The sequence below is a fragment of the Argiope bruennichi genome, chromosome 2, assembly GCF_947563725.1.
Source record: "Argiope bruennichi chromosome 2, qqArgBrue1.1, whole genome shotgun sequence".
Lineage (NCBI taxonomy): Eukaryota > Metazoa > Arthropoda > Arachnida > Araneae > Araneidae > Argiope > Argiope bruennichi.
The window spans coordinates 56,618,798-56,636,171 of record NC_079152.1 but is presented as its reverse complement, the minus strand read 5'-3'; the positions used below and the strand labels follow the sequence as shown (position 1 = coordinate 56,636,171).

At 26.2% G+C, this 17,374-nt stretch overlaps 1 protein-coding gene across 4 annotated transcripts in view; it reads right to left on the bottom strand.

Moving 5' to 3' along the window:
- The window catches only part of LOC129961682 (dmX-like protein 2), a 92,254-nt gene that overhangs the window by 37,960 nt on the left and 36,920 nt on the right, over positions 1–17,374 (bottom strand). For all 4 annotated transcript variants that reach the window (XM_056075212.1, XM_056075216.1, XM_056075215.1 and 1 more), the window contains exons 23-32: positions 15,706–15,997; positions 13,503–13,713; positions 12,867–13,056; positions 11,098–11,385; positions 10,853–11,008; positions 6,923–7,061; positions 5,584–5,643; positions 3,734–4,008; positions 3,498–3,595; positions 2,505–2,670 (exon numbers count right to left, since the gene is read on the bottom strand). In XM_056075212.1, the coding sequence (XP_055931187.1) occupies positions 2,505–2,670; positions 3,498–3,595; positions 3,734–4,008; positions 5,584–5,643; positions 6,923–7,061; positions 10,853–11,008; positions 11,098–11,385; positions 12,867–13,056; positions 13,503–13,713; positions 15,706–15,997 (1,875 nt within the window). The remainder of the gene's footprint in view (positions 1–2,504; positions 2,671–3,497; positions 3,596–3,733; positions 4,009–5,583; positions 5,644–6,922; positions 7,062–10,852; positions 11,009–11,097; positions 11,386–12,866; positions 13,057–13,502; positions 13,714–15,705; positions 15,998–17,374) is intronic.

The following is a 17,374-nucleotide window of genomic DNA, read 5'->3' as shown; positions in this document are numbered from 1 at the left end:
AACTTAAAACTGCAGTTTTATAGTTAACTAACTGAAATACTCATTGTTGACTGGGATTAAAAATTTTCATATCTAATGTTCTTAGTGTAAAAAACTACTAATGAGAGTATCAAATGAACTAGAAGATTTTTAAAAACAGCCTACAGCTAATTTTCTCCATATGTTAATAATATTTGTCATAAAGCACATTGAATTTTGTTTGCAAATATTGATATTTCAGAAAACTTTTAACAAACTCTTTAAGATAATTAAATACTTAATTTTTCATTTATAAGAAATTTTTTAAAAATCAATAGTTGTCCCTAACATATACTGTTAATTATCTCTTTTTAAGCATTTCACTTACTGTTCTTCTAGAATTTTGCTTTATGTGGAAATCTCTTTTCTAGATATCATTTCCCTATTCCAAAATTCTTACTACTCAAAGTTCTATATTCTTTTCAATAACAATATTAATCATTTATTACATCATAGAAGATGGAAAAGATAACAGGAGATTTCAACAGAAGTTAATTTTTAATTTATTGTTAAAGGAGCTTTAGAATTATTTTCAAAACAAAACAATGTAACAAAACTTGTATAATGCTTTCATAAAGAAATAAAACAAATATAAAAAATAATAATAATCTATACTTATAATAAAGCTCAATGTGTGTGTGTGTGTGTGTGTTGGCGCTCTACAGGCCAGGTCATTTGACATACAGCTATCAAATTTGGTACATGTATACCTTAGAGGTCGGGAATGTGCACCTGGGGTCCATTTTTTTGAAATTTTAACTAGAATTTTAATTATTAATTAAAAACTAACTTTCCCGCCAAAAAAATCTTCCATTTTCCCTACTGCCAAGGAAGGCTTCAGTTAATTTTTTCTCCCAACAGTAATGAGGCTAGGTTAACGTTTTTCGGCGGATTATTTCAAACGATTCTGTTTATTTTCTTAATGTTTTATGCATTTAAAATTAAACATTGTTAATTAATCCATGTTTCAGATTCATTCTGAAGTACTTTTGAATTAAAATAACACAGAATCAAGGAAATTAAATATGTATAATCTGCATAGCGTTACCCCAACTGGCGTAAAAAAATTCATGCATTTGCGCTACCTAACTGGCGAAGAAAATTCACGCATGCGCATTGTTCTGATTGTTGTCATGACAACCACTATCAACGGATGATTTAAATTATTTTTAGGTTAGTTTCATGCTTTTGTAAGTAAATTGTATTTATGTTAGTTATATATTTTTTGTATATGCTTATAGTTTTAAGTACATCGTTTTTGAAGTAGTTTTTTTAAACCTGTTTTAGACCGATTATTTTAAACGATTCATTTTATTTTCTCAGTGTTTGATGCCTTTAAAATGAAACATTGTTAATGAATCGATCTGTTCATGATGAATCTGAGAAAATTTTGTTGACAACTTCTTGAGATATTACATAAATTAAAAAAGATATTCTTTAGTGCCCATAAAGTTTAAACGCTCAGTGACTCTATTATCAGTAATCATATTATTAAAAAAATGCTTTGTTTCAGTAAAAAATATTATTATATTAATTGCAGATTAATCATTTACACTTTAATTTAAAGCATAAATTCTATGAGGGGTAACAGAAAATTAGAGAGATACATATCACGTTATGACTGAAGGCCTTTATAATATTATGAGTGAATTATATGACTATCAAAATTTGAAGTTTTAAAATATTTTGCTGAAGAATCTATTAAAGTTGGAATTGCATAAAATATTTAATTATTAAAATTTTAATGAACATTAAGATTGACGAACCATCTGGTCGCCAAAGGCGGCTAGTAAATAAATAAAGACAGAATAGCTCAAAGCCTAGCAACAGAAAAATCTAGAAATTTCCTTATTTCTGTATAGTTTACATCTATTCAATTACTCAATTTAAAAAAAATTAATAAAATCTGAAAAAAAATTGCATAGAAAAGTATTATCATTGAAAAGGTAAACTTATGCATTTTTAAAATGTTATAAAAGTGGGGGGGGGGATATTTTGTTTCGAAGTAATTATAATAAATCTGAACAATTGATTTCTAATTTAAAGAATATTGAATTCAATTTTGTTTTATGTAAAGTTGACAACATGCCTTTTCTTGCTTTAAATAATAGGTGTGCAAAATTTGTTGAATTTGACCCAGTAGTTTAGGGAAAGATTTAGAAAAAGCATTGTCACAATGGTTTTTATTTATAATAAGATATAATAATTCATTACTTAACAGACTTTTTTCAGCTCCCCAGAGAAAATATAAATGGAATTAGCACTACAGAAAATATTATTTCCAACCTTCATGCTTTAAAGTGCATTTTCTTCAATGATTTTTATTAAAAATATTAACAAAAAATAACTAGGCCTGTGACTGAATTAAAAATTGCAGTATCAAGGATTTATCCATTTTGTAATTAAATTACTTTTCTACCCCTTAGAAAAAAATATTGTAATATTTAGCATTTGTACATTTACCATTTAATACATAACTTACTTACTTCAACTGCTACTTTCAAATCACCACCAAGAAGAAAGAAAGCCGCTGCATGTTCAAATCTTTGTTTGCCCATAAGAACATATGCATTTTTCATGGCAGATTTTTTCCATTTGTCTTGTGTAAAGTTATTTTGGAAAAATGCAGTCATTTTAGTATCAGAAACAGACCTGAAAATTATGCATTTGTTCAAATTAACTGCTGAAAATATTCAATTCACAGTTATTCATTCATATAAAATATTTAATAAATGAAACACAAGAGAGAAGACTCATTTTAACGATGCATGTATAAGCAGAATATTATTATTGCATGATTTTTTTAATTAAGAAAACATAGCATAGAGCCAATTACTTTATATATCACATATAATTTCATAAGTGCATATTCTGTTATAAAAATAATTAATTTAACTTTAATAATAAAAATATTCAAATCAGACATTCCAAAATAAAATATCTCTAAAGTCATCTAAGACAAAATCTATCTAAATAAAAAATATTAAAATATCACTTTATCAATATACAAATAAGTACAGCAGAAACAAACAGAGTAGCTTCCTTCCAGTAAATGTAATAATCTATGCTGTGTTTTTGTAAATAATGTAACAAAAACATCTTATACACTACACAACAAATCTATAATATTTTTGTTTCATATTAAAATTTCTAAAATATGGCATCATAAAAATATAATATAGTTTGAAATCAAGAAACTCACAAAGCAAATAATTAGAAATAAGGAGATGAAAAGAAAAGAAAAAGGTGAGTTAGAGAAACCTTGATTTAGTTGCATAAATGGATGTTTACACTTAGTAAAAATCCAGAATGAATGTATAGTTAACAAAATATTATCCTCTTAATCAGAAGTTTTAAAATATAGTAAAACAAATTAATTGTAAAAAGATTTTAAAAGTGCAAAAAAACTGCATTAAAGCTTAAAGCATTTGAAGGGGAGGGGGAAAAAAAGGAGCTTTTATAGAGAATACAACACTTACCTAAATAAACCCCAAAGCAAAGTTTTCTTTTTCATTGCCAAATAATATAAAGCAGCATCCATTGGATCATTTTTTGCTTGAAATGCAGCTTTTGCAACCTGAAAAAGTATTTCCTCTTGAGATATCAATCAGAAAAGAGATAAAAAAAAAATGCAGCTTTTGCAACCTGAAAAAGTATTTCCTCATTAGATATCAATCACAAAAGAGATCAATTATATAAGAAAGATTCAACTTACTTTTTCCATAAGTCTTTTCAAAACAGCATTGCTTCTAACCCACCATCCTACACCAAGCTCCCTCAATTCACTCCATTTGAGAGTACCTTTTTGCATGCATGGAATGAGCTGTAGCAATTCTTCTTGAGTTTCTGAATGAAAGGCCCACACTAAACTGTGACTTCCCAAGCCTTGATTTTGCAATTGTGCTCGTTGAGAAAGGGGTAGGCATAAGGTTAAGTAGACATAGTGCCTTACAGCTAATAGGAATCTCAAACCACAATCATCTAAAGAATCTAAAATTTAAAAAAAATGAAAAAATTATGATTTCAACCATTTGTCTATATTGTCCAAAGTAAAGATAGAAATAAATTTGATAATCAGTCTAAGAATAATCTATTTTGAAAGTTTTAATGCATTTTGAAATAACTACCAAAATATTGTACTGTTGCTTTTTTAGAATGTTTATTTAGGCAATGAATAGTTTGCTTTATTAGAATATTTGTTATAATAGTTTCTGTCCTATATCTGTCACAAGAAATACTTCTAAAAATATCAAATTTATTTTTCAAAAAGCCAAATAAACTATATTAACACTTAATAACACATTTATTAGCATATTATTTACAATAAATCCACAATTTTCTTTTCCAAATGTAATTTTCTCTTATACACTCTGCTTTCACAAATCGCATCTCTAATTTATATAAATTGATACATTATTACAATGAAAGTTTAATCTACATTTTAATTCAAGTGTTTTCATTTATAAACAAAAATCATCAGATTTTTTGCACAGAATGTTCTGGTAAATTTAAGTCTAAATAGTGCATTTTATGAACATATCAACAGTGGCATAAGACCTTTGGTGAGAACATCAATCTTCATCTAATAAAAAAAATTCAAAGGTTACTTTCTGAAAATAGCTTGATAAATTTATCCAGTTCATTTCAAGCACTATCATCAAATTGATAATATCTCACAAGATACTTCAAAGTGATGGAAAATAATCTTTCTTAACAATGGTATACATGAAAAGATCAATTAGTGTTTTCAGCTCATCAATTAAATATATGCCTAAAAAAAAAGGTATTGTTTTACTTAGTTTGTAAATTTTTATTCTTTGTATGTGTTTCTAACACTGTAATAAGCTCGTAAGCATTTTAACTTTGTTCCTCCAAAAGAAAACTTTATATTTCATACCATTACAACGAAATGTACTTAAACAATGATTCAACACAACAGGTATTAAATGAATAAAAATGGTAATTTTCTGTAAATTTTTCATAATTAATAAATATTTACAACTGCAGACCACTTCTTAAATACACAATTAGCTTGACAACTTAATTTTAAAAACCATATAAATTCAAAAGAAACTGAGCAAAATTCAAGCATATTAGTTAGGAAAAGATTAAAGAGTAAACAAACTGCTGTTAAAAGTAACTTTCATCTAACATTACAGAGGAGTATGAAATTAAGGTACATATAATTAAATCATCTAATTTTATTTAGCCATAAAACTTCATAAATTAATGTAACAAATAATTACTGGTCAGTAGTTTTTTTTATTTACTAAAATTACTGTCATCATACAAACATTATCAAAAATATTAATATCACATACATACATGATTTTCTCCATTTAAGGGGGGGGGAGGATAATTTTGTAAGATACATTTTTAGTGCTCTAATCAGGAATACGATTGTCATATTGCAATGCATCATTCAGACTAAAATTGTTTATGCTTCAGAATTCATTCAAAATTGTACAGTTAAAAAATTACATTCTATATTAATTCATATAAAAATATCATAATAATGCTCTTCTCAATAAAGAAAGCATGGAAATGAAAGTATATTGAAATTACCTGTTGTAACAGTCACATTCAGTCCTTCTACATTAGTTTTGTTTGGACCTTTCGAAACCACTAAAACAATAAAAAAATTTAATAATCAAAAAGCAAATTAGTGAAAGAAAAAACACATAAGATATCATATTAATATATAGCAATTACATTCTCAACTAATAATTATATGTATGAAATATAATTCTTTGGGATAATAAGTGGAAGGAGAGTATATAAATCAACTTTATTCCTTTAGCTCATTATTAGAAAAAAATTCATATATAAGCTTTCAAATGTTTTCTGTTTAGGAACCTAATCATTACACTTACCATCATGATGTAGAAAACAGGAAACAAGACTGTGGGAAAAGATTCAGGGTTAAATACAGGGATTCAGAGATTTTTAGAGCTGTGTGAGCATTTATTTTAGGCATATGATTTTCATATAATATTATAACCTAACAATGCATTTTTAAAGTTACAGAAATTAGACTCAAGTAAATATGAAAGCCAGATGTCTACACACACTCTGGAGTGCTTTATTAAGTTTGAATTTAAGCAGTTAGAAAATAATTTAATTTTAAGAATATAGAAAAATTGAATTTATCACTTATATCTATTTAAAATTATGCACATTCAAGGTCAGATTATATGTTCATAGAAAAATATATGAAAGAGTAAGCAGAATTTACATTCATATGCAAATAATAACAAAGGAGGTAGTTATGTACTGAAAGAAAAAATTAAATTTCTCCTATAAAGTAATTTTTATTTTTAAAAAAGGAAGAATAGTGTCTTTCCACTTAATAACTTACAATTACACTAAGATTAAAGGATTGCTTAGAATAAAAAAATATTTTATTTGCTACAAACTCTTTTATTCTGAAGACAGAAAAATTTGTCGCCTCAAAATATCATTTCTGAAGTTTCATTTTAAAACAGCATCTGCTTAAATTAAAATATACTTGATTTATACATATATATTATTGCTTTAAAAAAAATCAAACAAATTCTTTCCAAGAGCAATCAAAGAAAAAAAAATAGCAGAAATAGAATATTATTCATCTAAAATGATAAATATATTATAAATATGAGAAGGGGTAAAAAAATTATTAATGCCTAAAAGAACTTTAAATGCAAACAATAGTTGTACTCAAACAAAGTATTTATTTTCTATGTTTAATAAAATAATATTGTGATAGCTTATTAATGTAATTGAAAAATTCAAAAGTGTGTAAAAAATTATAGAAATCAAGATATTTTTTAATAAACAAAAATAATTTCACTGCATATTTTATTTATTTCTTTGTTGTTGATCTTTTTAATCAGTTTAAAACAAACCAAGAAAAAAAATTATTTACCTGGCTCAGTACCAAATCTGTCAGATAATGCAGTGTTGAAAGAAGCAACTGTGTCAGCTAAAGCCAAGAGATGCATCTGATCTAAACTTGAAAGGCCAGGCAAATGTGAATGTGTTAAGAAATGTGTCAATGATGCAGCCTAAAATATTTTATTTTAAAAGAAATTGTCATCAGAATTTTTAAAAAAGATAAAAGTCTCAAACTATAACATTAAACGCTTATAAAAGTTAGATAAAGTGATATTAGTAGGGTTTTTTAGATTGTTAGATAGCTAACAATAAAGTATGAGCTAATTATAAAATTTTGTTTCATTTCTGTTAATAAATATTCAGTGATTTCAAATCCAAAATGCAAATAAAATCTCAATTGAATGGTTATTTATTTGACTTTCCACCACCAATAAAAATTATAAGGAAGGTCTGTGTGCTAATATTACCTATCAATTGAAAATGCTAATTAAATACATGTAATATCAAATAATGGATTTTCCCACACAGAGTCTTTCTTTAACTAGATATAGCTACTTTAATTATAATATTTATACAAACATGAAACCAAATCTGTCAAATAATATGATCTTTATATTCAGTCAACTTCTAGCTTCATAGAATACATTTAGTTAACACGAAAGTGCATCCTTTCATAAGCCTTTAAGAATGGAAAATTTTTTAAAAAGCATGTCTGGTGTATGATATTGCATTGTTTTAAAAAGGAACAACATCACTAAGGATACAGCAATGAAGATTTACATTCGTATTGGAATAGTACTTAGAACTTTCAGATAATTTATGTTTAGTTTGAGGAAGTTTAGAAATGGCATTTTCATCTGGAAGATAAAATACAGCAGCTGCTCATTCAACTAATAAAGACTCAGGCTGATGAAAACCCATGATATGCAATCTATAACTTGGTGATTATCTATACTTATAATAAAGCTGTGTGTGTGTGTGTGGTGTGTGTGTGTGTGTGTGTGTGTGTGTGTGTGTTGGCGCTCTACAGGCCAGCCCATTCAACCTACAGCTACCAAATTTGGCACGTGTATACCTTGGAGGCTGGAAATGTGCACCTGGGGGTTATTTTTTCGAATTTTTAATTAGAATTTTATTTATTTAAAAAAATAAGCGAAATTTTGGCATATTGCTGCTATAACTTCCAAAAATATTACCGCACAAAAAAGATTTTTAGATGAAGTTAAAGATCAAAAATTTATCTTTTAAATGATACCTTTTAACCTTGAAATTAAATTTCTATTTTTAATGAATTTTTAAATAAATATTTTAAATATATTTTTCAACAATTTTTTTCGTACAAAATAAAAAAAAAATTTAAACTGCACAAGCACGTTTCGCATTCATGGAAAAAAATTAGCTTTTTTCAAAGTGTTGCCATCACATTGATTAAAGCTCCAACTAAAAATAAATTAAATCTTTTTGGAAATGAAATCTGAAAAATATAATTTTCAGCATGTGACTGTAGGAAATGAAACAAATATGAAATATTATTTTTTTTTAAAATAAATTCAAGAAAAATTATTTTATGATCTTTTACACTCTCTATATTATTAATCCAATAAATCAGTTTTATTTTAAGGCAAGTTTTATTTAATATGAACAGGATATTCAATCAAATTCAAATTCAAATCAGGGCCACACAGCTAATTTGTAAACCTTTAGTAAGACACAGATCTGCTAAAATGGTCTGAATGGAAAATGATTATATTTTATGTAACTTGATTCAATAAATGCTCTAATAAATAACGAATTTTTGATTTTACATAAAGCTTCTGCTGTGGAAATCACGAATAACAAAATATTCTTGAAACACTAATATTTTAAATAAAAAGAGTTAATTTCCAATCAACTAAATCAATCACTTAAACTGACTGATTTATAAAAATTTGAATATTACTATTCAATAAAAAAAAGGATAATTTTAGATTTTCCATCGATCGTTTCAAAGAAAATATGCCAATCAGCATGCAGGTTTCTCAAGATTAATTGGCCTAAGATTATGAAAATGTTGAGTTTTTCTAAATTTTTAACATTCAAAACTTCGTAAATAAGTCTTAGTTGATCGTTGAAAATAGAAACATTCATTCATTTATTTAAAATTTGGTGTATCCAGAATATTTCTCAGAATCTGATACCTTACTGCATTAAATTTAGACTTCATAATTTTTGAAATATATTTATAGGCCAGAACAAAATATTTTTATTGATTTCATTTCAATCCTTTTGAAAGCAAAACTAAAAGCTGAATTTTATGCTGAATCTGAGGACTTAAATACTGAGCGATTCTGTTTGCAATACTCATATTCAATAATAATAATAATAATAAAAAAATAACAATAAAAATGTTAAATAAAATAAAAAGCTTGGTTTCATTAAAAAATATCTTTATACTAATTGCTAATCTTTATACTAATTTCAGCATTTCCACTTTAAATTAAAGTTGAAGTTTTATCGGAAATGACAACACATTAGGAAAATATATATATAGCAAATTGAACGAAACGATCTAAACAACAGTATAAGTTTGGTATGACTATCAAAATTTAAAGATTAAAAATGTTTTGTTTGAGAATTTATTAAGAGACCAGTTACTTTAAATATTTAATTGAAAATTGTAGCGAGCGGTAATACTGATGAACCGGCTGGTCGCCAAAAGCCACTAGTTTTAAATATTCCACAAACAATGGTGCACTGACTTTTCACAAATAATAACAAAAAGATCTGCTAGGTTATAAACATCTGAAGATCATTCTTCAGAAGCATAAGTCTTCTGAAGAATGAGCTCCACATCATTTAACAGATAACAAACTCCTGTATCATATTTCAATATAGGATTTGCATTTTCAATGAAAGGAGAAAGATTCATTTTTATGGTCATTAGTTATCAGGTATGAGATATGGGTTCTTTATAAGAATAAGCACCAAATGATCTTGGTGAAAACAAAAGAAAGCTTGTAGTACAGGATTGTCTTCAAGCAAAAAAAAAAAAAAAAAAAAAAAAAAACTATAACTTGAAGGGTCTAGACGGATGTAAATGATTACTGTTTCGAATGTAAATAATTACTGTTTCTCTTAGTGTAAGCAATTGATAGATTGAATGAAATATTATTCTCAACCAGATAATCAAAAGAAACAATCCCCATAAAATGGCTGGAATGAACAAAGAGATAATTATAATTTTCCAGCACAATAATGCTAGATCCATGTATCTTTAACAATAGGAAACAAATTATCATTTAAGTGAATGTAAATGCCAAACCAACAATTTCTTGCTTATTGCATCAAAAAATAAGGACATTTGTCATTTTGAAGGAATAAAAAGATGCAAACTGGTTTAACATTCATTTCCTACTATATAAAGGTCATATGCAGCTAATTTTCTGAATTGTTAAGATTAATTTTCTAAAAATGGTATTACTGGAAATAGCTAAATTGTTTTTAAAAACTATATCTTTTTCTATTAAAGATCCTCTAAAGCTTTTATTTAGGATCTATCTAAGATCCTAAATAAAAGCTTTCTTTACAATAATTTCTTCTTTTTAAAAAAAAAAAATATCAAAATTATATTACAAAAATTCATATAAGTTAAAACAGTAGTAACATTCTTAAAAGGTTATAAACAAAGGTGAACATATTTTAATGGAAGAAAATAAATCCAGAGATTTGATGAACATTTTTAAAATCTTAACAGAAATGAACTGTCAAAATTTTTAAAAATATTTTTGAAAATATCATTATGAATATATATAGTAATACTTGCAAATAAAATGTACAAGAAGAACTAAGAACAAAATTTAAAGAAAATAATTTGGCTCATATTAAGTATTTACTCATAGAAAACTTCAGAAAAATTTTAATCTTATTTTTAGGCATAGATATAAATAAGTAAATTGTAAAGTACTTTAAAAAAAACTTTTACCTGATTTGGACTAAAGTTTGTCAAATTAACTTTTCTTTCATTTCCACTAAAGGACGGCCTTTCTCTTTTGTTTTCTCCAGAAACCGATTTAGAATGAAGAATATCATCAAGACTGTCTTCCATATGCATTGAGACATCAAAAAGACCACTATAATCCTATATTGAAAAGAAAAAAAATACCATATCATCTTAAGTATGATTTTTCAAACATGAAAAGAAAATAATAAAAGCGATAAAATACTAACCTGATCTAATGCTTCATCTTGAGTAGTCTGAACAGTCTGTGAATGCAATTCTTTGTCAGCAGCAATTAATGTAAATAATGGAAGGGGAGGAATAGACTGAATCTCTACATAATCTAAAGTGACTTCTTCTGGAAATACAGAAACTGATCCACGTTGATCATTTGGGCTATGTGGCAAAGGAGAAGAGCTCGCAGCCATAGACATGGCCCTAGTACGTGACCAAGTTCTATTTGTTTCATCCCCTTCTTCTTCATTTCCAACTGATTCAGGTACTTGCAGGTAAGTTTTCTATAAAATATCATTCATAATATTGCTATATTCTGGTAAGACGAAATCAAACAATAAGATTACTTTTCCATTCATTTATTTATTTTGCTGAATAATATAAAATTTTAATAATCCAGAGAGAAAAAGTGCTTAATTCTTCAAGCAGCTATTATTCCGATTTTGTAAACTTTAAATTTTGAAAAATGATTTGAGAAAAAAAAAAATGAGCCATATTTTTGGTTGATATGCAGCAGAATATTTTTAAACTGTTTTTTTTTTTTTTTTAACTCAAGAAATCTTAAGACAATTAACAAATATGAATATTTGCTATCAAAGAAAAATTAAGGATTTAAAAAATTAATTCAGTTATTAGAGGGGGGGGTGAGGTTAACAAATAAAAAAAAAAGGATGCAATTATGAAAGATTACTAAGACAAAAATAAAAATAATAATTTCACATTTATCAACAAAAAATGGTATTATTAACTAGTACTGAATGAACAAAGGAATATTTCATAACTGTATAATTATTTTTATAAAATAATTAATTTGGTGTAATAAAATAATTTAGAAAATTCTGCTAAAAATGCCTCAAACAATAGATGAGAATCAGCATTTAAAAAAAATCTGAATACTTCTTATAAATAGATAGTCAAAGTTTATGAATATTAACAAATCCTTATTTCCTTATAAATTTGAAAAGAAAAAAACAAACAAACTTAAGTACCAAATATTTTAAATATGAACTTTGATATAAATGCTTGTTTCCTAACTTAAATCCAAGTACACTTTTTCTATGCTGCAAAACAATCAGTTAGATATCAGAATAGAGTTAAAAAGTATTTATATACTTAAAGGATTTATTCTAAATAGTAAAGTGAAATTTCTGCCAAGTTCAAATCGATACTATGTTAAAAGATTCTGAAAATAATGTGCAAGATGCTCATTCTTGCAGTATACTAACTACACAATTTCTTTTGTGATTTGTTCATATTTTTAATACTTATCATTCTTGACAAATAATGTACTTATGAATTGCATATAATGAATGTATGTTACTGAAATTTCAAAAGTCATTCATACATCACAGTTTAAATTATAGTTACATACTTTACTTATTATTCAACAAAAATTATAAAAAGAATTTACCACCTGATAAAAAAAATTTAAGCAGCCATTTAATGAATTTTTTGATTAAAAAAAATTCAGTTAAAAAGCTCTTAGATTCTCTTAAAAAATTATAAAAGTAAAATTATAACATAATGCATATTACATTATGGCTTGAAAATACTATCTTTCATTAATTAAAGCCAATTTTATAATGAACTGACAAAACTTTCCAATTTAAAAAGGGATAAATTTAATCAAAGGACACAATATTTATTGAAAAGTGAATTACAAATGAATAACTTAGAATCAGTGGATAATAATGGAAGAATATGGTTCTAAAACTGTACCTTACTAGCTTATTTTTTTATAAAATTTAAAATGTTTTTAATTTACCTTGATGTTTTCTGATCCAGAGAGGCACCGAACTAAATGGCTCAAAATTGCTTTAACTCTTCGAAGTTTTCCAAATCCTAAAAGTTCCATTAATTGCTTAGGATGGTACTGAGGAAGAATAGGACAAGCAAGTCTGCTTGCTTCAAACAATCCAAAATCAGGCATAGGACCAATACTTGCAATACTTTCCCTGAAATAATTTTTTAAAAAGAGCATATTACTAAAAATTAAACCAATATTAATAAACATTTCGCAATAAAATTCAAAAATGACATTTTGTAAACAAAAAAAAATGTAGAATTAAAATTCTCATTAATAATTCTTTTAAAGAAGACAAAAGACAACAAAAGACATTAATAATTCTTTATATTGTAAAATTTAAAAAAAAAAAAAAGAATCAAAGGAGAAAATTTCAAATTAATTATTTTTAAAAAACAATCCCTGATCATTCAGAACATGTTAAATTAAGGCCTTTCTAAATAGCCAATTCACAAAAATTTTGCATTCTCTAATTTTACATTTAAAAATTCTTCAAAAAATTGTTTTAGTACAGAATGCTAACACAGAAAGAATGTTTCATATTATCTGGCACTAATCATTACAATACATTCAAATTAAAATTAAAGAAATGTTTACCTCTGGGGCTTAGCAGCCTCAGACTTCTTTCTTTTTGTTTCAGCAGCAGCAGTAAGAACATTACTGGATGTAGAACGAGATAAAGTACCTGAAGTAGTAGGTAACCTCAACTGTGAAGATTCTTGGGCTCTTGTTAGAAGCTCTTCTTCTGTTAATTTGCGATCATCAACAAGTGGTTCATCCTTTTCAGATTCTGGAGCTTGTCCACGATCTACAAGTAAAAGAAGTAATTTTTTATTAAGTTTATTTATTAATAAATCTTAAAAAATTTAATCTAATTACTAAACAATTTGATAAATAAGTTTTCAGTAACAATATAAGAAAGTAATATACCTTCATTCAAGTTTATTTTATTCATTTATTTATTCTCATGCTTTTTTAGATACATGTGGGAATTTAGAAGAAATGAAAATAAAAGAAAAATGTACATGCAAAGAATCAAGAATTCCTAAGATGAGGATTTTTATCTTTAATTACCAATTAATCCTACTGCAGCTCCGCCAACAATATTTATTATATTTGTAAACAGTAAATCAATGAAATAGAATGGTATGGTATGGTATTAAAGAATTTCCTGTTAAACATTCTTTCTTCAGGCTAGAAAATGACCAAGCTTTTGCAGAAAATGAATGCAGAACAACTAATATATACTAATTATGAGAAAAGTATTTCATATAATAAATGCTTTGAAATTCTGCCTTTTATCTTTGATTTACTGATATAGCTAATCTTCACTGTTAATTGCAATCACTTAATATTAAAGTGATAGTCTGATGGGATCAGAAAGGTTTTTGAAATGAAAACAACACATTTTTCTAAGATCAACATCCACAATTCCCTTAAGCTTAAAAATCCCTAGTATATCAAAATAATGTTTAATAATCAGGAATATAATTAATGTTTCTCATCTCCATACAATTAAGCATTAGCATTTTGATATAAAATTCCTCATACATAATTTTCAAACGACAATGAAATTCTAAAAATTATTTCTCACTAGACACTTTCTTTGTGGACATCATAATTAGGAGGTTTTATGGCGAGTCAAATGAATTACAGTTGAGATTAGTTAAATATAGTAATAACATTTAATGCCCCTCCTTGATCCATTAAACTAGAGAATAAAAATTATTCTTAATAGTTTGATTTTTATTCACACATGGACAACCTGGCTGGGGCTTGAGAAGATAGATTTGTAAATTTCAGACTTTGTGATAAGCCTTTAATTCGAACTACATTTATAAACTTTGTGTATATCCCCCCCCCTTTTTTTTGTTCGTATGCATTAAGGTATATCACAGAAATTTTACAATTATAAAAATATCACGATAATCACATATTACCAATATGTTCGAGATAAATTGAAAAATATTTAGGTCTCATGGAAAGAGGCTAAAGTTTGAATTTTTTGATTAAAAAAAATGTAGATTTTCAATTAAAAGAAAAACATAAATAGATCGCATATTTTTGTTTTCAAGTATAAAAACTAAAAGCTTATAATGTTAGTTAACAGTAAAGAATCTATGTTAAGTAAAACTGCAAATTGACAATAAAATTTTGACAAAATAAAGGTCTATTGTTGATAGTTTCATTTGCTTCTAGTCTACTTTTAAATTAAAAAATTTCTTTTAATTAAATTCTCTATAGTTAAAACCTTCTTTCTTAAAAATTTCTCCAAATTTGAAATCAATTCACTAGATTCCAATTTAATTTTTATTTTATGAAATAAAACTTTTTGGTGTAAAAAAAATGAAATTAAATAAAATTTTAAATTAAAAAGGAACTTAATCTTTAAAAAAGTTACAAATATTATTCAGCATTTAAAAATATTATATATTTTATTTTTATAAAAGTAAAGTATTTTATCATCTTTATACCTGCATTGCTGTAATAGGAGACATGATGTTTTGTTTCAGACTTTTAAGATATTTTTGCTTAGGAATCTTAATCTAGGAGCTAAACTCACTGTCTGAAATCCTATATGTGCTTAGAAGCTTCTGTAATCTATTTTACAATTCTTTTTAATGCATATGAATGCAAGCAAATTTTTCATTCCTGGATATATTCACATATTTTCAAAAGCTCCAACTTCCATTTTTTGCAAATAAGTAGTGCTAAAATTTTATACAATTTTAAGAAATACAAATATAAAAATTTTTTCAGAATACAAATAATAATACAGAATTTAGTATAAAATTCTTACCGTTACAAACAGGCACTCTCCACTGGGAATATATGTGCATTTCACTATCCATTCCAACAACAAGTATACCATGACGTACCCAAGACAATTGCATTGGGATAGGTGGAAGAGAATCTGCTGTCTTCAGAGGTGTACTTCTTATTCGCATCCAACGAATTTCATCATTGCATGATAAAGGCAATACCATCGAAGATGCTTGCTTCAAAAGTGGACGACTAGCTGATTTTGATGCTTTCATTGCTTGGACGTTAGCTTGTGCAATATCATTTGATACAGGCGAAAAGAGAAGAACCTATAAGAACACAGTTTTAAGCAAATAGATATCAGATGCTTAATTAAAATTTCATATGCTCTCTATATGAACTGGGTCAAATTATTTAACAGAAACCTGCAGGAATGGTTTCTTCAAAACACTCTCCAATAAAAGTACTATCCCCTCCACACACATAAAATTGTGGATCTGAGGTAAGAGTATGAATGGCTTACTGTCAAATAATAGCTACAAAATATTAATATATTAATATAACTTTGGCATGAATTTAATATTTTTACTGAATTAATAGCGACTCTTGATGCAATTTGTTGATAAATAATCCACAACATTTAACAACAGGAACCCGAAAATCAAATTAGTGTTTAAGATGTGTTGTTTCTTACTAATTGAAACCAAAATTTGACATAAAACTATAATTGTAATCAAAAGAAAACATACAAAATTCATATATTTAAGTCATTGCATTTACATGTTTTTGAAAATACAGACCAACAGGAAAACCAACCCATGGAAGGATTTATTTCCAATAAGGTAGTATCTATACTTTAGATGTTAAATCTTTGTATCAAATTTACCCATTTAGCTCTCTTCATTTTATAGTTATCATGTTAACTTAAATTTGGACAGACAAACTTCTGAATGGATTTCAATCAAAATTTGATAAAAATTTACAAATTTGGCATAAACACATACCAAATTTCCTCAATCCAGCTCAAAGCTTTTTATTTTTGTCCTAAACAAACATAATGTCAAAAATGTGTTTTTTAAATTCAGGGAGATCTAAAAATGTAAAGATATGTAAAAATATTAAGTATGAATTTTTTTGATGATTATACTTTCTCTATATTTCTTAAATGAGAAAACGAAAAACTGGCATATATATATTAAACACTGCAGAGAAATGCTGAAATAAATACTCTGTACCCGATGTACACATATACCTTTTTAGTATGCTCTGAATTGCTGAAAAGCATCTAAACAAAATAATAACAATGGGATTAAAATTAACAAAATATTGCATAAAATATTTAGTTTCAGCTAATTTTATTAAAATAATAAACATATTGTTGAATAACCACAATCGATTAATTCAATGTGAAGGTTATTAGTTTCTAAAAAAAATGTCTTATGTATAAATACAGTATTTGTAATTTCAATGGAACAGCAATTCTTAATACAGAATTTCATAACTGAATAATTTACAAAATAATAATTGCAAGGTACCAGCAGATTAGTAACATTGTACACTAAGTGTGTAGATAGATATCCTCTAAATATTTTACATTCACATTTGAGTGAGATGTAATTTTTAATTGCTCAACATTAATTTCACAACCTTGAAGATCACTGGTAAATTTAGCTAGATATGGGACATCCTATCAGTATGCAATCTTT